At 36.6% G+C, this 23,565-nt stretch overlaps 1 protein-coding gene across 2 annotated transcripts; it reads left to right on the top strand.

The window, feature by feature from the left end:
- The first annotated feature begins 261 nt into the window (after positions 1–261).
- Positions 262–18,832, top strand: LOC139152772 (phosphatidylinositol polyphosphate 5-phosphatase type IV-like). Of its 2 annotated transcripts, XR_011556704.1 has the most exons (15): positions 262–378; positions 5,661–6,035; positions 6,627–7,433; positions 8,170–8,293; positions 8,882–8,979; positions 9,873–9,997; positions 10,376–10,428; positions 10,821–10,887; positions 11,968–12,075; positions 12,960–13,130; positions 13,350–13,465; positions 13,767–13,903; positions 14,477–14,523; positions 14,836–18,162; positions 18,205–18,832. XR_011556704.1 is itself a non-coding variant. In XM_070726101.1 (14 exons), exons 2-14 carry the CDS (start codon positions 5,716–5,718, stop codon positions 14,901–14,903), a joined length of 2,241 nt encoding a protein of 746 aa, XP_070582202.1. In that variant the 5' UTR covers positions 262–378; positions 5,661–5,715; the 3' UTR covers positions 14,904–18,832. The 2 variants fall into 2 exon arrangements, 1 of the variants encoding a protein (XP_070582202.1); XM_070726101.1 differs by having other exon boundaries at positions 14,836–18,832.
- The last annotated feature ends 4,733 nt before the right edge of the window (positions 18,833–23,565 follow it).

Here is a 23,565-nt window from a genome sequence, read left to right as displayed (position 1 = left end):
ATTGTCTTCCTTTCAAGTATAAAGTTTCAGTAGAAATTTTCTTTCCAATTTACTTTGTAAGTACTTTGTACTGTATTTTGCCAATAAAAGTACTAGAGATGTATGGTTCATTTTGCTACCCCTCTGTAATACTGGTTAATTTTCGGCCCTTGCCCTCTGGTCCAAAGAAAATTCAATATTGCCTAGTACACTTTGTTGCCATGGCACCCGTATTTATTTATTTACGACAATCTGAGTTCGTACTCGTTGACGGTAGTTTGGACATGCGTACTAGTGCTGCATGCCAATATCCGGCATTTATATGTTGTAGTTTCTGGGCTCAGGTAGACCGTGTCACAAGACGATACTTATAAACTATTTTCCAGGCAGACGATGTAGGTAAGGAGTTACTCTGTCGCTTTGAAAGAAGTATAGCTGTAGAGTTTCACACACACATACCTTTTACGACCTTACAAAAAATGACGGGTACGTGCATGCACTGCTGTTGTGTGTGCCATGGCCGGCCGCAGCAGTATAGTCGCGGATCGACGCGCTGTCATTGCATTGCATTGACAACGGTCTATACAAGTACGCGGCACTGCTAATCATAACGAGTTTAGCGGGTCACCAGGGCGGGCAGAATAAAATCACAAAGCGTAGTCGTTACTAAGGAACTTGCCCGAAATTTATAAACAGACTCTTAGCATGAAATTGGCCGTGGATGTCGAAACCCCCTGACCCTGTGTCGGAAGGTAGACAAAAAATCAACAGGTTTGAGATCCTAAAAACCGAAAGTACACTTCAGCTCATGAGAATGAGATCCCAAGAAATTTTTGGGAATATGGGGTCAAGTCAGCTCAATACTACATGTATATAAAACAGTTGCAATCACTCTTACACATCGCATGGTTGACACGATGTACATTCGAAATGTTCACAGTATGACATCGTTTCTGGGAACTTTTGTTATGGCAAATCATTATTTAGTGACATTGATCAATATGTTGCGTTCTCACCAATACTGTTCCGGAATTTCTTGTCTTTACGGACCCCATGCTCAAGTACGACTGCCCCTCCCAAAGGCGTTGTTTTGTGGGTAGTTTGTAAAAGTGTAGTTTCTGCTACGTTCCGACGTTCTCTTCCGTAGCCTTACAGAAGAGAACGTCGGAACGTAGCAGAAACTACATTTTTACAAACTACCCACAAAACAGAACGCCTGTGGCCCCTCCACCACAGTAGCTGAAATTAATTCAACTTTTTTCTGATTTACCTAATACCGTATGTTGCTCAATACACTTAGCAGGGAGTGTGGTATGTACATCAAGAGATGAATATGAAAGTAAATTATTTCAGCAACAATCAGTATGGATAGAATCAACCATATATGCTCAGAATTGGAACCAAACTTTGCCCAGTAGCACAACGATCAAGATTCATGCTGCGTCTGTAACCAAATGGGTTATGTAAATGTAGGTTAGTGGTGCGTGTAGCTGCAATAATGATATCCCGCAAGCTATGCACTGGCATCTTCTGTTTTGTTGGTAGCTGGCCCATAGGGCTACAAACAATGCCTGACCATTGAAAACACAGAAATTATGCACAGCGGATTTGTTGTTCACTGCTCACAGGCAATGAATCTTCCGTTGCAAATTTCAGTTGGCTTGTTTGCTGGTCATAAGTGATTCCATCCAAAATAATAAAATGGAGGACAGTGATACTTTAGACTGAAAAACAACAGTTTAATGCATCATATTTGGCGAGATTTCAACAATGTGAAAGATGGTAGCAAATTTGAAGGAAAACATTGCTCAGAGTCGTTAAACTGACATTTCTCATCCTACAGTGTCACTTTCAATAACATAACAAAAAATGATCATATTGTGCAGCATGAGGCGGGAGAGAGTGGATCAGTAGTCTGTTTTTAAATTTTTCCGAAATTATAAGTGTTTAAAATTATGTCAGATTTTGCAATAACATGGAATAATTTTTAACCCATTGAGAGCTGTAATTTTTTGCTCTAAAACTTTGGTGCAACATTTTATTAATTTTATGAATTTTTCTGTAACATTTTTATGATTTTGGACAAAACAGACATTTTTTTAGCTAAATTTTCTCAAAATTTAGCAAAAAATTGACAAGGATAAATTTTATAAACGCGACAAAATTTGACTTTGGCCTCAAAGAGTTAATGCTACATTTCCCAATGCCAGGCTTTTGCATTACCACATGTTGGCATTGGCCATTCACGTGGTGTTAGTCAATTGCTGTTTTTTGAACATTTGGCAAATGTAGCCATCTATCAATTCAAGTTCATTGTCAATGATTTACTTTGCTTTTCATTCAAAACATGACTTAACTGGGAGATCCAGGTATGTGTGGTGCAGGGGATTAGATGTTAAGCTGGCCAATTCCATGTTCCGAACCGCGCGAGACATTCCGAGATATCGCGAGAATATGTGGTTCGCAGTGGACGTGTTCTCGCAACACAGGACAAACTGCGTAAAACAGGACAAGTCGCTAATTACGTTAAACACTGCATAAAATATATGAAGTTGCAATCTTTGCTTAGTTCTGCACTTTTTCTAGTTCCATACAAAGTTTGACTTGTATTACTAAGCTGGAAACCTGTTTCTACGGGCATGTATTAAAGTCTCGCGAGATCTCGCAATCAGCGGAACATCGTCTATTCCATCGGTCACTCATAAACAAAAGAGACAGGAATTCTTGAGTGAGTGAGGTAGTAACAAGTTTGGCGAGCAGGTACTAGGTCCACAAACATACAGGGTCATAATTCTCAGAGCAGAGAAGGTTTCTAATGTTTATCTTTAGCCATCACTTTGTGCTCACAAATTTGCATAAAATGATGATAATGGTAATATTTCTATTCAAATTGAAGCACATTGCCTGCAGAGGATTACAACAGTAATGCTTTTATATGGCTAGGAGTATTTCTAGGTTTGTCGCCAATTTGCCTGTTGAATTAAAGAAGTCAGCAGAACAGACATTGTTGGTTGTGTGAGCATGCTTCATCATCTGTGTAATAAATATATTACACACCCAGTGTCCAACCCTTATCATCATGACAGAGAACACTTTACATTTTACACATCAGCAAATTGGTAACCTTCATTTAACCAGTCTCTTCATTTGCCAAACTCGTAATCTAGACAAATTGTAATCTGTATAAGGCACAACTTGAAAAGAGATTGCAATGTTTAGAAAACATAAACACAGTATTTTTGGTACTTGAACAGTGTTGCCGCCAGGACGCGCCCTTGCGACAATGTCCCCAAAATGGAACCCGTTGTCCCGCACTCTTGCGTACTGCGGGTCACCTCGGGCGCACTCGTGAGTCGATCGTGATGGATGTAGTCTACAAGTAAGCTTAATATCTGTTACTGACGAAGCTATATGATTAAAAGTAATCAAAACGCTGCACTTGATATAATTTGCTTGACTGTAGTCCGTCTGAGCTCTGATTTGCGGCAGATACGGTATACTGCTTCAATTGCCTGAAATTCAAGCATAGCGATGCGGTCCCGGTAGCTTGAATTTTGTTCAGTGAAACTAAGGTGTTACGAAATAGTGCAAAATTTTATTGACAACTGCTTGTTCCCAAAATGTACAAACTGTCCCCAAAAATAAATGGTAGTGGGACACAGTGTCCCCTGATCTAAAATTCCTGGCCGCAACACTGCTTGAAGTATCTAGGGATCACTATGCAGTGACCATAGCAACAAGGCCATTCATTTTATGCTTCTGTTCACTGCAGAAAGGATCTTTTACCCAGGAATCCAGTTGTGAGGATAATGAAGAACCTTAGACAAAGCCATTAAAACAATTTCAGTTTGATTCAAAAACAACCAGGAAAGTTCTTGCTAAGATTATCTAAGTCAACTCACTGAAGATGACCTTATTTGGTACAGTACACTCCTGAGCTGCAACTGCAGCCAACCGTAGAGCTTACTAGACTTGTTATATCTTCTTAGTCAATTCTGCCTGCTGTTGTAGTGTCACATTATGCGTTATCAGTTTTCTGTCCTGGTTTCAAGCAAGTAAATGTAAAACCATTAATGATTTGGTAGTAAACAGGTACATGGTTAATAATTATTGTGTTTACATTTAAATATTCAGTCATGAACAGAGGTTGATAATAATGTGTATGCAAACCCAACATTAAGTTTATCTACATTGATAATTGTAGTTTTAAAATAAAATCATAAAAATAATGTCAAAAGTAGTAGCTATTGGAACTTTCAAAAGCAAATATCAAATATTGAGAGACCTCAGGTCTTTAAACCTAAAACAGTATATATATGGTGTTAAGGTACCAAAGGTCCTTTTCAAGTCTGTCTCTACCCTTACGGGTAATTGTTATGTTTCCTAGAAACAGCCATTCTGTTTTCTTTCAAAATATTTACAATGTATTGTGAATGGAAAGTGAAAGAAGCATGACTGTCATACAGTATGTCCTGGCATGTCATTCTCAGTTTAGTTTGCCTGCTTCACTCTGTACAGTGGAGTGTCTGTACTACTAACACCTTCCTTTACTGTATGGGAAACTTACATGTACATGTATCTCATGAGAAGTGACTTTTACAGTTGATGCTCAACAAGTAATACAAATGTCACCACCTTCAAAAAGTTCATTTTGGCAAATCAGTAAATGAAAGACAGTCTGTTACTCAGTGACTAACTACTGGTATTGTAGCAATATATCTGATTATGTATTGCCTGCCTGACTGTGATTGGAATATCTTCTCAGCCTCGACCTTTCATGAAAGAAGTAAAAAAATCCCTTGACAGAGATGAGCAAATCCTTCCTGACATGTGACATCTAACCTGTACATGTACTTTGCAAAACGGAGCATCAATCTATGAGATCAATACAATACGTCTTTGATAATACTGTATTGTATAGTACTGTAAACTACCCACAATATTCTTTGATTTGTACCCACGAAGGTTTGTGATCCAATAGCTTTTCCAGTTCTACATGTTAGCAGTGATGTGAAGCATACCAATAATATGTCTAACAAAAGTATGATTAGATAGGTATATGTTAAATATTTCAAAATCACTGTCAAATAACCAAAAAAAACGTGGTCTGCAGGTACTACAATTGCCAAGTGGTACTTTTGGCAAGTAAGTTACTGGTATGACCAACAGAAGCTGTCATCCTCCTAGTAAATCATACAAATTTCCTATAAATTTATTTTGTCACAGCCATTGGAAAAAGTCAATATCTTTTTGTTTTACATAATTAAGTGGGACTAGTCTCCTATTTTTCCCTCACATTTCTGTATGGCTGAGGACACAGTGGTTGGAGAAATTCACAAAAGTGGTATCTCCTTTTTCAATTGAAATAATCTTTTTCAAAGCATTTAAAGTGGAAACTGAGAAAAGTGGTGTGCTTAAAGGTACAAGTTCAGAATTTGTAAAATTAGTCCATAAAAATTTGTCTACACATGCAAGACATGCCAGACTTCACTGAGGAATGTCCAAGGGGCAAATTATTATGAATCATGGAATATCTCCTGTCTTGTGATATTGGTTATTTTCACAGCATGTTTTACTATTATAGTAGACATGTTCATAATGAACGCTGAAACTGATATCAATTCAGTTTTTTCAAGCAATATAACGTATGATAAAGGTATCCATATCATCTTCAATTTCAGACTGTAGAGGCAACTCTGTGATTCCATCTGAAAGTGTGACACCGAGGAGGTGACCATGGAACAATCAAGATATCAAGACTCTGGCCATGAGAGTAGTGAAGATGATGAAGATGTTGTATCAGTACCAGAGCTGTCATCTTCTAGCAGAGAATTATCACCAAGACGAGAATTATCACCTCAGAGGAATGAATTATCGTCATCTAGCAGAGAATTACCACCATTGAGGAGAAATCTATCACCAATAGGAAAGGAATCATCGCCAAGGAGGAATCTACTTACAGATAGTATGAGAAGACAGAGAAATCCCATAGGAGAGCCTCTGCCAAGATTGGATGGGGATCCAGTGTCAAGGTCATTTGGGGATCCAGTGTCAAGGTCAGTTGGGGATCCAGTTTTAAGGTCAGTAAGTGATCCAGTATCAAGGTCAGTCAGGGATCCAAGGCTCACATTTACATAGACCCAATGTCAGGGTTTAGGTAACGACTAAATGCCAGGGTTAGATGGGGTTCAGTGCCATTGTTTCATCGATACCATATGTTTGGTTAGATGGGAAAGTGACAAATGCCAGGGTTAGATTTGGACCCAATACCAGAATTAGATGCCAACACTACAGTTACATGTAGATGGTGACTGTTGGCAAAATAAGATGGAAATTCAAGGCCAGAGATAGATAGACTTCCATTTTAAAATTTTAATATAGACCCAAAGTGAGTGTTTATTACAGTTTGGGCACATTCAAAAATCTACAGCAATCATCTCTGCTTTGTACAATTGCCATTGTGTAAACACCTGGATACAATTTTGTGTCATGCTTTCAAGTAATACATTATTTTGTTTTATCTCATCTACATTTACAAAGTTTATCAGCCATGAGAGTGTCAGTCCATACTATTCTGCCATTTTTCCATGCTTATTTCTTGCTCGCCATGTTATCATTTATTCCATACCTTTTTTGTTGTCTTTCAGGGAAAATTTGAATCTATCTGAATTTTCCAGGCCCAGGATAGATAGACGTACTGTGGAAAGTCAGCTTGGAAGACAGTCAGCAGATGGGACTGCAGAGATGTCTGATGATGACTCAGACAGTACCAGTGATACCGAAACAAACCATCAGCTATTACAGAGTAATACATACCAAAGGACAGTAGACCCTAAGAATATCAACAAAGTTAGAACACATCACCTTGATGCCATTGGTATGGCATCTCCAAGACCACAAGTGCGGCAACGCAATACTGGCTTTGTTGTTGACAAAAGTGTGAATAAAGTCAATACTGAGAATGAGAGAACTGAAAATCTCAAGACACCCCTTGGTGCAAAGCAAAAGGAAATAGTGTCATACTCAGTTTCAGATTCAGATTCGGACCAGTCAATCCCATTAGATTCTGATTCAGGTGATCAGGATTCAGAGGAGGAGGAATTGGAGGAAGGTGAAGTTAATATGGAACGATACGCCAAAATGTTGGAACAGAAAGCAAATGAAAGTGAACATGAGATTCAAACAGAATCAGATGATGAACAATATACAGTTGCTTCCAATTCTAACAGACTGGTTAGAAATCAGAAAAGAGAGAGACTTGCATATACCATGCCAGAGATACATGAGCCAGAGTTGGACACACTATCACCACTACGAAATGAATGGCAAACAGAAAGAGTCAATTCAGCTCCGTTATCAGAACCATTGAACAGAAATGCCGATACCATGTCTGAACGGTCATTCATGTCAACTGGTGTCGTCTCAACCATCACAACAAAAGCTGCAAAGATGAAGTAATTGATTTTACGTCTGTTTAATTTTTCACTCTCAATATCCTTCACAGAAGTCCACAATTACCATTGATAACGGTTGGTTTTGCCTAAACCATGGTGGTGAAAGGGTTAAACTTTTCAAGCTGCAATATCATAATTACCCTTTCACGGTCAGAATTAAGTATTATAATCCTGAACATATCAGTATCATGTATGTACAGGATGATATGCCTACAAGGTATGTACAGGGTTGTATACATACCAGGTATGTACTGGGTGGTATACTTACCAGATATGTACAGGATGGTATACCTACCAGGTATGTACTGGGTGGTATACCTACCAGGTATGTACTGGGTGGTATACCTACCAGGTATATACTGGGTGGTATACCTACCAGGTATGTACAGGATGGTATACCTACCAGGTATATACAGGGTTGTATACATGTACCTACCAGGTATGTTCAGATGGGTGTACCTACCGGTACCAGGTACAAACATTATGTTGTTAAAACTTAAATTCACTGGGCTGTTGAAGTGAAAAGCTTCTCAAAAAAGTCATGTTTTTCAACAATATTGCGATATTGTTGAAAGTCTACTACCAATGCTGTTTCTGTTAAAATAACATGATGTTAAAAAAGACATAGCTTAGGCTGCCTCGGTGTTAAGATTGTCTCACATTGTGATGAAACCAATAAATGTTTCCATCTTGCTTCATAGTTGTTTGTTTATTTGTTTTTCCCAAATCAATGTAGGAGTTATCTCACTGGCGGAGTGCGCAATACTCGCTCTCTTCTTGGTACCGAGGAATTGATGAAACACTTTCCTGAGAAGCTTGTGAGTATCTTCATAGCAACATGGAATATGCATGAAGAAAAGGTGAGTTGTTTTTGATTCTCTCATATCCATGGACATGATTCACATAAGTATTAAAACTTAGTTTCGCTAAATGATCTCACTTGCTTTTCATGACATTAAGACTTTGCATAATTTCATCAGGTTTTTGCTGTCACACAAAAATATGAACCCAATAGCGTTATGATAGTATTATGCAATGTAAGTCATCAAGCAAATTAATTGAAAGTAGAAGTGACTTGCCACTGTAGCAAATGTATTCTACAGTGCTTTGATGTAATGAATGGCATTCTTTCACATTTATTAATTTTGATCTTTGCTATATCAGGATGTGATAGTGAGATAGGAGTTTCATCACAGCACTTCATGAACCAATGAAGTCATACAATGAAGTCATTATCTAACGTGACTGGTAGCGATCATTCACAATTTTCACATGCAAGATGGCGAATCACAGTGTTCATTTGAAATATGACACTCAGAAGCAATTCACAACATTGACAAAGATGTGAAACGTAATTGTGAATCACAATGCAACACAAAACGTAATACAAACTTTCAATGTGTATACATATTATGAAATATGACTTTACCTTGATTGATTGTGTTTAGGTTCTGCCAAGAAATCTGGAAGATTTGATGTTACCTGATGATGCAGACTATGTTTCTGATTTTTATGTCATTGGTCTTCAAGAAGCTACTCCTTTCAGGTAACTTCTGCTTTCCACTCATCAGTGACAGTCAGTTTGGAGTGTATTTCTCATTAATATAATTTACTTCTAATTCAACAGATATCACTTCATCAACTAATGGGACATTTCACTTTTTATTTTTGATTTCAGTTTGCCAATTTGTAACAGTTTACATCACTTTGTTCACATCAGTTTGTCCGTAATGCTGATACTTGAGTTAAAGGGGCCAGTAATGTTAACTTTTGATTTTTTCAAATATTTTACCTTTTTAATGTCTACACCCCTATGCATGTTTATATACACTGTATTCAGTTTATCAACTCAGCCTGTACATGTGTAAACCGCATTGTTATTGTTGACAAGTGAATCCTCATTCAGACTAGAATAAAAAGTAAACAATAACAGTGATTTTTCCACATATCAACGCTTTGTTGACAAGCTGCATTGAGGGTATTTCACTATTCTTGTTGGCGTAGAGCATAGAATAAGAACTTGCTGTGTAACTTTGCCATTCTGATGGGCCACTCTTCTAATTTTCTATATAATTGTATTCATTCGTACAATGTGTATTATTGAGCATTGTCTCAGTATGCAAATCAACTGATCATGAGTCGTTATTGATGGAGGATAATTATCTGTCTAAAATGATGCATTATGTAAATGGAGAACTGAATGGTAGTGTATTTGTATGATGAAGAATATGCACACTGCTGGACTGCAAGTCTGCCAGGTTTACATTGATGTCAATCCCAGGACCCATGTCCAGCATGGATTTGTTTATTCCTGATATCCCTGTGTTAATTCTAAGTGTTCCTGTCTCTCCTTCCATTCTACTGAAATCCACATTCATCGGAAACAGATGAGTGCTTTGTTCAACAGTGCAGCTTGATTTTTTCTCATGTCTATTCCAGAAACGAGTGGGAAGTTCAGATACAAGCAATTCTCGGTCCAACTCATGTACTTTTACATTCAAACATGTTTGGTGTTTTACATCTGGCAATCTATGTCAGGAGAGAGCTTATTTGGTTTTGTTCCCGTAAGTTTACATCTTGACTCTTTCAGTATTTTGAAAGTCTACTATTTTTGAAATTGGATATACAAACATTTTCACCTCACAAAGTCACAAATGGAAAAATATGACACATCTAGATATGTCTTTCCTGAATAGAATTGATCACAAAGGTACTTGTCATGAACAGAAATATACGGATGTACTGGTAGTTCTGTTTTGCATTCATTACAACATGTTATTGTCTCAGCCCTTGACTCATAAGCTTTATGGATATTCTTGTTAAAGTGATCTCAATCAACAGTTGCTGCAGGATTTATAAATGAGAATGAAGAATTTTCAGTATGTATAGAAATTGTTGATAGTTTGTCAACTGGATCTCATTTCATTGTTTGGATTTAACAGCTGTTGAAGAGGCAACCGTGGCAACACGACCAGGATCCATGATTAAAACTAAGGTAAGCAAGACCAAAGAGTAGACTTCCTGTTAAACTTTTGGAAGTAACTCTTGTTATTTATGTATTTTTTTATTTATTCTACTTTATTTTAACAGGATAGGTCCAGTCATTTCCCACACAAATGGTGTACTATGATCTCCCATGACATCCTGCATAAAAAAGCTATAAATGTACACCTCAAAAAATATAATATTGACAAGTGGAATATATAAAATTGACAAAAGATGTTTCATCTTCTTCGTCAGATTCCCGTACCTCGAAACAGATAGGTTGAATTCAAACCATATGTGTCCTGAAGAAAAATTCACCATATTAAATCAGGTACAAAAATATAATAATGAAAGCTGAATACATGCCTCTCTTATTTTATAAATTTCTTTATTTTTTTACAGGGTGCAATAGGCCTATCATTCAACTTTTTTGGATCTTCATTCCTTTTTATAACATCACATTTCACATGTAAGTAATACGGGACTGTGGATACATAGAACATGCGTATGGCACACAAGACTCATAGTATTTGACCCCGATCCTATTCCTCATCAACACAAGTTTGAAAGTGTGAAAGTCTGACAATTAAACTGTGATTTGAACTTTCCCAAACATGATTAATCATTGAAATATGTTATTGACAAGGTTTGTTGACAAACTTCTCAAAACAAAATCTGAATTTTGTATCACACATGTACCGGTATAGTATCCATAGCATAGACTAAATTGGCAAAAAATTATATAAAACTGTAGACATTCATCAGGTTAAAGCAAGACTTTCTCAAAATTCAATGACTTTCATTTGCTGTGTGCATCTTTAAACGACAGTATCAATAGCTTTTAATGGAAACATTTTTTCATCATTCTTTCTGAAATTCAGTTTTATAAGAAATGTTGTCTCTGACTCACAAATGCTGAAAATCCCACAGAACGAATGTTTTATTAGTCCCTGTGGATGAAGTCCAGGGCACTTATGGATTGAGCTCCTTCTATGTATCTGTCATTCTGTCCGTCAACGCAGATATCTCAGACATGCCTGAGCCAATTCCTTTCAAACTGGGTATTAGGATAATACATTATGATTGATGATTGATATATATATATATATATATATATATATATATATATATATATATATGTGTGTGTGTGTGTGTGTGTGTGTGCATAATTAGTGCTAATTTGTATAATTAGTGATGTTTGGAAAAGAGTTCTAATTTTTTCATGTCAAGGGCCATTACTCACGCATGCCTGGACCAGTTTCTTTGCAGATTAGTTGAACTTTGACATTTCAAGACCCAGGGCATGACACACCTAATTCTGTCCAACTTGGTGAAAGGACATAAACCTATGCCATTTATACTAATGCCTATTTGTTTACAATACAATCCAATATGGGCATCAGTCACAGACAGGACTTTGGAATCCTCATTTCTTTTTCCATGTGCATCATATTGACTTCACTTCCATGACTTCCACTTAGAAAGTCCCAATTACAAGCGGGGACTATGTCATTGTCAATGACTTGTAAATGGAATTTTCTGTTTTCAGCCGGTGATGGTCAACTGCAAGACAGACTTGAAGATTTCAGGAAAATTTGTCAAGAGTTACAGTTACCTAAAGTGGTACCAGTGATGTATCCATACAGAGCTAAACAAGGTTTGGAAAGCATACAGTCTCTCATCTGTCTTACTTCCTGATCTGTAATCTACCATACTTAGTATACATGGTATGGGTACAGTTTACAAATGCTGAGATGAATTTCGTTGACAGACTTGCGGGATCAAACTATCTTCTGCAAGTTTCATGCCATTTGACATCCATGCACTGCCCATCAGTATTCTGAATATAGTTTTGTATTTTGACATACAAATAACACCTAATATCAGAAACTTTCAACTGGAAATTATAGGTTTTTGTAGAGGTACCTTTGCTGGATTATTGATGTGTTACATGATTCAGAAGTGTTACTATTTGTGAAAAAATGCAGGTGCAATTGTATATTGGTCAACAGAAATACAAACTGAATGCAATGTAACAGAGTAAAATTGACCCTTAATAAAAGCAAAAGTGAAGTTACCCTGTCAACTCAGTGATTATTCAAGGGACAAAACCTGTCAGACATAGGTGTACTGTTACTCTCTGCATGACAGTTTGATTGTATACTAATATGATACAGTGTGCTGGCATATGATGCAGACAGTGTGACTGTCTTTGATCTAGACAGGGTCAGTTGGCACCAATTATCCATTTGATCCAATAACTTGCCAATTAAAACATTTGCATGCATTTCAAAATGTGAAATAAATTTTCTACCTGTGCCAGACTGTATGTAATCATAGAATGTTGCTGTCTTTTGACAGTAAAATACACATGTTGAAATGAACATGCGAACACTTCTCTTCAAATTACCGTGATTCTGTCGTTTTATTGTTCATACCAACAAATTAAAAACATCAGAGAAAAATTGTCCTCCAATTGCCTCACTGTTTCAACCCGTGATACATAGAGCTGATTAGAATTATTTTTTTTTGTACTTCTAGATGATGTCACTTCCAAATTTGATTTTGTGTTTTGGTGTGGAGATATGAATTTCCGGCTAGCAGAGGAACGTGACAAGGTTGATAAGTTGATTTCGAAAATGCACAATGAAGATTCAGTGAATTTTGAACAACTGTTGAAACATGACCAACTAACCAAATGTAGGGACAAAGGTAAGTGTAGTACACAATTTGACTGACTGTATTGTTTTTGGTTTAGATTTATCTGCTTTGTGTTGATGTATATGCATGTATTCAGGGCAGGCAGTGGCATGAATTGCGCAATTTAAAAACATGCAATTCGCGCAATCGTGCAGTTGAGAGAAAATACTAATACCAATGTATCATATATGAATGTTTTATTCAAGGTAAGCTTGGTTTCATATCTTGCAGGTGAAATTTTCAAAGGATTTCAGGAGCAAAATATCAAGTTTTTCCCAACTTACAAATTTGATTTGAATAGTGATACTTATGATAGTTCGTCCAAGTCAAGAATACCATCTTACACTGTAAGTATTTAGTTTAGAATTTTGTAAAACAGATCAAAGTATTGCAACTGACAGTAAGTTCTCTGAAAGTTCATGTAACCTTTCCAACCAACATTTATGGGATGCCAAAACCTGGTACTGTTTTTGTTTTTTCAGGAAAGTTTTCTTTAATACAATGCTACTCAGAAATATTTGCCTGCTTCTGCATGGAACAGAGTTGTACATCAGCCCAATTACGTGACAATAATTGCTTGTATACATGTAAAATCTGAATTTTTATTTTTCAAATTTTTTCATATATTGTCATTCTGGTTAATCACAGGACCGCATACTTTACAAATCAAGGAAACCAAATGAAATCAAGTCTGGCCATTATAATTCATGCGCAAGTATCAAGATATCTGATCACAGGCCAGTTTATGCCACATTTAAAGTAAAGATCAGGCCTGGCAAAGACAAGTGAGTAATTTCTCTCTTATTTGAAATGTCGGTGTTTCATGTGTGTTCTGCTACTTGGCATGTTTTAAAATACCCATTGTCATGAAGGGTTCATCCTATTGTTGTAATACCTTATTCCAATATACATCAAGGTCAACACTTCTTTCTATTACATGTCGTCCCGTTGTACAACCTCTTGATACAGTGCCTATCAAGAACCATCCCTCGTCCCAGTATACGTCAAGTGTACATGTGTTTAGCTGTCCTGGCACAACACCATCCTCTGTCCCAGCATAGATTGGATACCATCCCTTGTCCCAGGATACAGTTATACATCAAGTTTTAACATCACTGTCCTGTCCTTGTCCCAGCATAGATTTTGGACCATCCCTTGTACCGATGTACAGTATACACCAAGTTTACATGACAGTCCAGACTCAATACAACGTAACAAAAGTAACCAACCATGATAAAGAAAGAACTGAAAGATTTATGACTTCCTTAGAGAATTGACTATATGTATATTGAAAGAACAAATCTCTAAGTTGTACGGTATATACCAGTGATAATCTCTCAATCTTTTGTTTCTTAAAGCATGCCAGTTGCAGGTGGAACGTTTAACAGAGCAGTCTTCCTAGAAGGTGAGTTTTTATGGCAAAAAAATCAAAAATTCATAATCGTGTAAATATTTCCAAAAACAACAGATATTTTTCTCCAAAATGGGATCTCTTGTTAATGATTTTTAATAGATTCATCAACTTGTCAATTTGTTAATGAAAGCCATGGCAGCAAAGTTTTATTCAGCAGTGAACACTGCTTTGTCTGATTTAAATATCAAAGGTTGATAAAATTAATTGGACATGATGCAAATACTGATTATAAAACAGATGTTTGAATGGAAAATTCGTTTGAAGTGGTTGTCACAAACTTTGATTTTGATTATTTATGTACAGGTTACAAACGTCAAGCAGAGACATCCAGGAAGAACCAGAAAAGCAGTTCTGTATGTTCTTTGCAGTGAAGACTGACGTCAGATAGGTTTTAATAAGTTTATATTTTTGCTTTAAAAAAGCATTTCAATCTTTTTTCTGGAAAAACTGTGAAACAGCATTGGTGAATCCAAATTGTCAGACAGTCATTACTACAGCAGTGTATTGGTCAATCTTTCCTCAAACAACAGGATTTTTTTTGTCGTTCTATTTAGCAATGATTTTATGTTTCTCTATGGTAGCTGAATCACAGTGTTTTATGAGACAGTGATCAAACTTTTGCAAAACACAGATTTTGTAATTGTATAGTAACTTCAGCTTCCACATTGCTTTTACATCAGTATGTAATTACAAGGCAAGTATTGATAAATAGAACTCAAATTGTACAGAACTAAAGAAAGTTCAAAGGTACATGGATATTTGCCATTCGTTATAAGTTATCTCCTAATTTTCATATTGACAAAATACATGAAGTCATGAATGAATCAAGTATATCACACTGAAAGCATTACATATGGTACGTCATAGTGACCCATAAATTGCCATAAGTGCAAGAACGTAGTACTATAAAAATTTTCGTAATGTGTGTGTTAAAATACTAAATTTACAGAAGTACCGTAATACTCTCAACATTGTTGTTGATTTTTAGATGAATATTTTTGAACATTTAAATCTGTTTTACAGCATGCTTCAGTAGTGTTGGCATGTACATTAACATCAGTTCTTTTTTTGACTACATTGCTTGGGATTTTTAAATATGCATGAAAAAGAATTTCAGGCAGTTTTCTGACTTCGGAAACTCAAGAGAAAATACATAATCCTTGTGTAAATTCAAATGTGTTGCTAGCTATTTTGGCTGTGAATGTCAGGAAAGGATTGATGGCCAACAATTTCCTGGTCTGTAAAAAGTAAGAGAAACATTGTTTCAATAAAGAAACATTATTTCAATAATAAGGAGATGGCTGAATTATATGAGGGGTTGAATGAGTCAAGATATTGTAATACATGAATCATTTTACAGTAGGCAGTAATTGACAAGTATACATGTGATTACTGTAATGTTTTGTCCAACCACAGTTCCCCAATTTCCATGTGCCTAGCACTCGAGAAACTGGGTAGTGAATTTGCATATTTTATTATAGCCAGAGCCTCGCTTTCAAATGTGCAGGTGTTGTCAACATGGTAGACCACAGACCTTGCTGCAGATGTAAACACATTTTAAGAAGTTATTTACCCTAATTGAAAAGCCAAAAAGAAAAATGAAATTAAGGATACAATAATTATTAGGAACATGAAAAATTCTGATGGTTTTAGCTTTATTTATTTGGAATTTATCGGCTCGGTACTAGTCATTCATTGCAATTACTATGATATACAGCCCATCTTTCAGGCACAGGTTAGTAGGGGTCATGGAGGTCTTGAGCCAGAACAATACTTTAGTCATGTGATTTTGAAAGGTTACAGGTACTTCATGCCAAATATGGAAATTGTACTGCCTTGCAAACACAAACGACACAGTGTTTTGGGTAAGGCAACTGACTTGGGCCACTCACTTCCGGGTTTTGATATGGCAACATATACACTTCGAGATACCCTGAAACAGTTGAAATTTCAACTCCCATGTTTTATTTCAACAAAATGAACATGTCAATCTACTTTATAGATGTTAAATCTCTGTAATGTGGTAAACTCATCACCAGAGTTTGCTTTTACAAAGGGGAAGTGTCCTGGTAAATATGCACACTTGGCTGATGCAACTTGTCCATAGTCGAACAATATAAACATGCATGCAGAGACAACTGCAGATAAGACACAGTGTTTGTTTAAACACTTTTATGATTGTAGCATACAAACTATTGCTGAGCCTTAGACAAAAATCCGGCAGATGTGCCTCCAAAAATTCAATTGAAAGATCCTTTCAGCTGTTAAGTGCAAAAGATGCAGTTTTATGGCCAACATCTCTCTTTTGGATTAGAAATGGGCCACTTTTTGAGACTGAAAAAAAAACACACACCAATGGTTCTTGAAGGAGCGCTTGAGGGTGCTGAAATCTCATTAACATAGGCAGATTTTCTACCCGGTTTCTCAAGTGTAAACCAATCATAAGTAGTGATTTCTCCATCTCAATATACTTCCTTTATTTTGCTGCAAAACGAAGTTTAACTCAAACTTACCCTATGTAACCGTCCAGCAACATTCAAACCAGGATTTTTAATGATTTATGATGATTTCACCTTGTGAATTGATATGTAAGATTTGCTGATTTATTTCTGTTAAATGATTTTTAGTCATTCAAATCGCATGTTCCTATCGGTGGATCATTTCTGCTGTGTTTTTTTTAATAGCCAATAAGATAACAAGTTTTGTTTGTCCAAGTGAACAGATAAAGAATCGCATGTTTCAAGAGGTTTACATGTTTGTATTTATATTGACAGTTTTATTTTTTTGTTGTATGTGAGTCCCCATAGTGGTTACTGTGTGTTATTTTATCTTCAAAGTAATCAAAATTTTGTCCAAACTTCCACCAATGGCTTCCTCCATCACATTCAGACTAGCTGTCAAATGTTGGTTCATGTTTTTTTACAAGATCATTTTAGAAGAGTTTTCAGTGGATTTTCACAAAATTTAAGGCACGGATGTGTCTCCTTAGCTCCATGGTAGTTTAACAACAGGTATACTCTGATCTTCATAGCTTACCGTCCAGCAAATTTACTATACATTTACTTTCAGCTTTTAGTTGCCTGCTGTCATTATCATTTACTTATTCATTCTTGATTAAATGAAACCTTTCATGTTTAAAACTTGTTGTTTATATGTATTGGTACAGCATATTTCATAAATGAACAGGTAACCTTCAAATGCTGCAATCAAATGAAAATTAAGGTAAAATGTTTCCATGGCTCTTTTATATTTACTGTAACTACTCATCAAGTTTTCTTCAGTAGCTGTAATTTTCATGTAAGTTTGACCTCAAAAAGTTGTCCGTGTCAACTTATTTATACTTTGCTTATCAGAATTGCATCATAGAAAGAAAAGGGTTACCTCAAGAGTTGTAATGAACTGCATCACACAAAGAGTTGTACTTAATTATTTTCAAGTGTGGGTATTCAAAACAGTGTTTGAGGTAATGGAGCGTCAGGGAAGGTTAACATGTCAACATGCATTGGGTGCTATCTCAACATGTAGGGTGTTATCTCAACATGTAGGGTGTTATCTCAACATGGAGGCTGTGTTATCTCAACAAGGAGGGTGTTATCTCAACATGGAGGCTGTGTTATCTCAATATGGAGGGTGTTATCTCAACATGGAGGCTGTGTTATCTCAACATGAAAGGTGTTATCTCAACATGGAGGGTACTATCTCAACATGGAGGTTACTATCTCAACATGAAAGGTGTTATCTCAACATGCATAGGTTACTGTCTCTGAAAATGGGTGATAAAGTGTAGATTTGTATCTCAACATGTAGAATTAATATGGCAAGATTGAAAGCGTCATCTAAATGTATAATTTATCAGAAAGGCTGAACCCAAACAGTGATGTATTTGTACGTTTATGTTGATATTGTAAAAAACATATGGTACAGAATTATGCTACATGTAGTTCTTATTCGATTTCTAGAGACAGGCTTTTCTCAAAATTTTCCAGAATGCTCTTGTATGATATTATTGAAAAGGTGTACATAAAGCTACTATAACTTGCGGAAAACTGAAATCTACATTAAAGATATTGTCATTGAAATTTTATTGTGTAAAGGTTTTACTGAATTTGTCACTGTGAGAGTATAGTGTAACTGTTTTTGAAAGAGTATAAACATAAAATGCAAATCTGAAATGTAAATTATAGTGTCATCAAAGGTCCCAGATAAGTTAATTTTGTAAATGTTGTACAGGAACGTGGTACTTTGAAACGACTGTGTATATATTTACTTCTATCTCATGAATAAAAGATCTTTAACTCAACACCATTACCGTAGAGGAGTTTCTTTGTGTTTGAACATTTTAGATCATCTATTGAAATTATTATTGTTTTACCATGATTAAATTTGCCCTTGGATAAGCTGATGGAAATAGTATACTCATATTGACTGGCCATGAGGGCAACAGCATACGTCTTTACCCCGAGGGACTGTGAGTCACCCCCAAAAACAGACTGTTTCCCGAGGCCAAAGGCCGAGGGAAACAGTCTGTTTTTGGGGGTGACTCACTCACCTCATCAGCAATCATGCATAAGAACGTACTATACATAAAACTTGTCATATGTACTTATATGTTGGAGTGGTTCGGCAAGAAAAAGTTTTCTCGACAGGGTCGCAATACTTCTGCAAAACGTTCAATGTACCTTTGATTATCGTTTTCGTCCGTTTCAAGTCCTTGATGGAAACCAGAACATTCAGTTGTTCTTCAGAAAGTAGGTTAAACCTAGAAATTTCTTGACTATTGTTTTGATCGACCGCAGGCGAAGTCTTTGTTTACATTCTGGCTCGTGCAAGCGCCAATGTCGTTTTTTACATCAGCAGGCATCATTTTTCACAACTTATGCCTTGCAGGCAACAGTTCCAACGAATGATGCCTAATGACGTCGATTATGTGGATAAGCACTAAAACAACACATCCCACCTGACTATCAATTGGCAATTTAGAACACAGACTTTGGACGAGGTGTGTTATAATTGTGTTTAAGAGCAGAAGAACTGTATTTGTCTGGATGGAAGAATGCACACAAATAAATGACTTGTCTAGTTTTCTTGTATGCTCACTGCATTCATCCACAGTCCCTGCACACACAGACTGTCACACATCTAGTAAAGAAGAAAGGATGGATTTAGAGTGTAATATTGTAAGACTAATCATCCCCACTGAATAGTAAGTGATAATCCACTCTGAGAGTATGTACCCTGGTTTTTGTTTTATTCACAACATCAAAACTTGATCTCAATTTCTGACAATAGTAAAGTTCCCACTTATTATTCATGTAAATTAACATTTCATGAAAATATGTATGTGATATTAATATTTTATCAATAATTTACAATATCCATATTTCAAAAGTGTCAAATTACACGTAGACCTCATCAATTATCCAGGGTAGTCGTTGATCTTATCAATTATTTAGGAGTTGCATGGATCAAAGAATCAACTCCCAAGGGATGCAATGTACATCTATTTTAAGGAGTTTGAATGAATAGTTTTTGCCGACAATATCAAAGAGAATTAGACTGACAATGACCATGGCAATTTTCAGCCCTGCGTAATTAGCAGGCTGACGTATCATATATGCTGATGTCTGTTTTTAATTTTTTAAATGCCAATTATTCTGTTGTGTTGCTCTTGACGACAAGCATGAAGTGAAGGATGGAAGAAAATTAGTAGGTTGTACAGATGACCATACATCTATGTGCATCTGTTACAAAATAGAATTCAAAGGGAAGCTGGGAATTTTTATTCTATGCTTTATACTATTGATGATGAATTTTGAACTTTTACATTGCTTCACATATTAAAATATCTGGTTTGTTTAGCACACATAATTTACTTTATAAAACAAAGATTTCATTATGTTACTGCACCACTCCACTTCACTAATGTCAATCTGCCACCTGTCTTTAAAGTCATTGAACAAATTAATCATTCATTAGACATTTTTGATGATTGAATGCCTAACACAGTAACGGCAATATGTGAGTGGTGGTTTCTCCTCATGGAAATTGTACAGCTCTAGAGGGCGCATATCAAATTTGTGTAACGAACAGGCACGAGTACATGGGGAGCTTACGGTATGCTCGTACCCTAGGTGTTAACGGGAGTTGTTCGTGTAAAATAAACACAACAATTTTCACGTAGCGACAGAGTTAAAAATTTTCAGGTCGTTTAATATTTGTCAAATCAAACACTCTTTGGCAATCACTTCATCGATCAAGTGAAATTTTGGTATTTTACTGCAAACACGCGATATTTAGCTTAAACCTTCAGATGTCATTCATCCTTTATAAATATGTGTATTTATGAGGCATATGCACATAATATCATGGATATGCAAATATGTAATGTAATGTAACGTAAATACTAACACAGATATCAATGAGAACTCATTATTAACACATTCACTTCACACTTTCGGCTGTTCCTGCACAATGAACGACAACTTGACGGCCGACAATATTTCTTGCTTATTCCTTCATGCCTTGTCTTCAGAAAACGGTATGTTTTTAAATGAGGTTGTCTTGTGGTTCGAAAAGGTTAAATATCAAACTAGACCGAATTTTAACAGAAGTGCAATCCTGTACTTAAATTAGAAGTTAGGTTACATCGATTCGCTTTTGTTGTCACGGAAAACTAAGTATTATAGATGTCGACTGCCGCCATTATTCGTACTGACTGCAATTTTGTCTTTTCCGAGGGAGTATTATGACTAGAAACAATATTAAATTCACCAGGCCACTACCCAATGCGCTTGGGGCACCCTAATGGGACTTCTTTGCGTGCCGTAAGTAACCTTTTCAGGGCAGACAGTGGCTCGAAATGTGCGATTTGCGCACTGTCAGTCACTTTTTCAGGGCAGACAGTGGCTCGAAATGTGCGATTTGCGCACTGTCAGTCACTTTTTCAGGGCAGACAACGGCTCGAAATGTGCGATTTGCGCAATTGCGCAGCAGAGAGAAAACCCTAACATTCGCTTAATATGCAACAAGTTTATTACAAACTGTGCACCACTTCTTGCAGATTTGTTTCTATATTCATATGAAGCTCTGAGTTCATCCAATCTCTCAACAAATCTGGTCGTAAGAGAATCGCAAAACGTTTTAATAACATACACAGATAATATTGATGACCTTTTAAGTTGAATAATCCAAACATATCAAATCATCTGAATTATATTTATCCAGATGAGTAACAGATCAAAGAAACAACAGAAAGTGCGAATTCAGCTTTATACCTTAATATGGTTATCCAATAAAACATAATGCTCTGTACACAAAGCTATATGACAAGATGGATGATTTAATTTTAATTTCCAAATTATCAATTTCCCTACTCGTCGAGCAACATTCCATCTGCTCTAGCGTATGGTGTATATCTTTCACAGCTCCTTAGATACTGTAGAGCTTGCGAGTCATATGATGATTTTCGAGAACGACATGCCGAGACAGGGCTTCTAGGAAACTAGACTTGCAAGATGTTTTAAGAAATTCTGTGGCAGATATGGGGACATGATTTCCAAATATGACACAACTGTAATGCAAATGATGCGTGACAGTGCTACCAACTGTGACCTTATGCGGTAGCTTCACTGAGTTGCCATTAATATTGACAGTTCAGGACAGGACCATGCTTGACGGGTGTAGCATGCTAGCAGGGTACGCTTATTCCGGACACCTGGTACCACCACTTATTACTGTGCTCGTGGTTCAACATGGTCCTCCATAATCTTGTAATTTTTTTTCTTTTTTATATTTTATACGCAAGGACCTGGTAATTTATTACCTTGTATGATTTAGATTATTGAATTTGTTTTGACGTCATATTGCAACATTGATGATTTTATAGGATTGGTTTTGTAGACTGATGGCGATTGAGCTCATCGTGATTGTTGTCCTACTGTTTTGTTTTTAATTTACGGAAAGTGTCGGGAGTATAAGAATTTTCTTTCAATCCCTCCTACGATGTTCGTTAATTGGAAAATAAAAAATTGAAAAGGTAGAAATGGCTGTTTAAAGGAAAAATTATCAAAACTTTGTTCCCGGCATCTTGTGGTGTAACGTCTCTGCAGTCATGGGTGGAGCTTGGACAACCCATGGCTAGAAGGGCTAGATTGAAATGTGTGATTCTTGAATCTATCGGTGGATACATGCCGTCGCCCGTCGTAGCTGAGGCACAGCATTTGAAATAGGATTAATCTTAGCTGTGGGTCCATAGATGTGGTGTTTTCAGATGGGATTCCTGCCTTTCACGGGGCTTATTTTGACTTTTACGACTTTTAACTCCACCACTGGCGTTAAAAGTGGTAAAGGTCAAAATCAGCCCGTGAAAGGCAGGAATTCCGTATGAAAACACCATAGCTGTGGGTCCATATCTGTGGTGTTTTCAGACGGGATTCCTGCCTTTTACGGGCTGGTTTTGACTTTTACGATTTTAACCCCGCCAAAATCGTAAAAGTCAAAACCAGCCCGTAAAAGGCAGGAATCCCGTCTGAAAACACCACAGCTATGGACCCACAGCTAAAAACACCACAGCTATGGACCCACAGCTATCATGTGGTGGAGGCGTTAAAAGTTATAAAAGTCAACATCAGTCCATGTAGCCGACAATGAGATGCAAATGATATGCGGTTAAGGTCTCCTCGACTAACTTTCAGCTGGTTGCTCACTTTCTACTATTTTTATAGTTTTTTATACAAAGGCACAGACTTATTCTACCTGCAACTTAAAACTGATAGTGATTTTGTAGCTCATTCTTTACTTTTTTTCATGGTTTTTGGTAGCCGGTAACAGACACTTTCGTGTTCGTGTCGGCTACATGGACGATCTGCCCATAAAAGTCAAATCAGCCCGTGAAAGGCAGAAATCCCGTCCGAAAACACCACCGCTATGGACCGACGGCTAAGCTGATTTAAAGTTCACTTGGTTTATGAAATTTCAAACTGTAACCCGTAACTGCAACATGGATACTCTAAGTCAGATGAAATCAATGACATG

This window comes from Ptychodera flava, chromosome 16, assembly GCF_041260155.1.
Source record: "Ptychodera flava strain L36383 chromosome 16, AS_Pfla_20210202, whole genome shotgun sequence".
In the NCBI taxonomy this organism is placed as follows: domain Eukaryota; kingdom Metazoa; phylum Hemichordata; class Enteropneusta; family Ptychoderidae; genus Ptychodera; species Ptychodera flava.
This window is presented reverse-complemented; position numbering and strand designations above follow the sequence as displayed.

What these genes read in the sequence shown, in the direction of transcription:
- LOC139152772 (XM_070726101.1), top strand. Translation starts at nt 5,716, where the DNA reads ATGGAACAATCAAGATATCAAGACTCTGGCCATGAGAGTAGTGAAGAT. An exon ending in ACAAAAGCTGCAAAGATGAA is followed by an intron (nt 7,434 to 8,169) that starts GTAATTGATTTT and finishes AAATCAATGTAG; the next exon opens with GAGTTATCTCACTGGCGGAG. An exon ending in CAAGAAGCTACTCCTTTCAG is followed by an intron (nt 8,980 to 9,872) that starts GTAACTTCTGCT and finishes TGTCTATTCCAG; the next exon opens with AAACGAGTGGGAAGTTCAGA.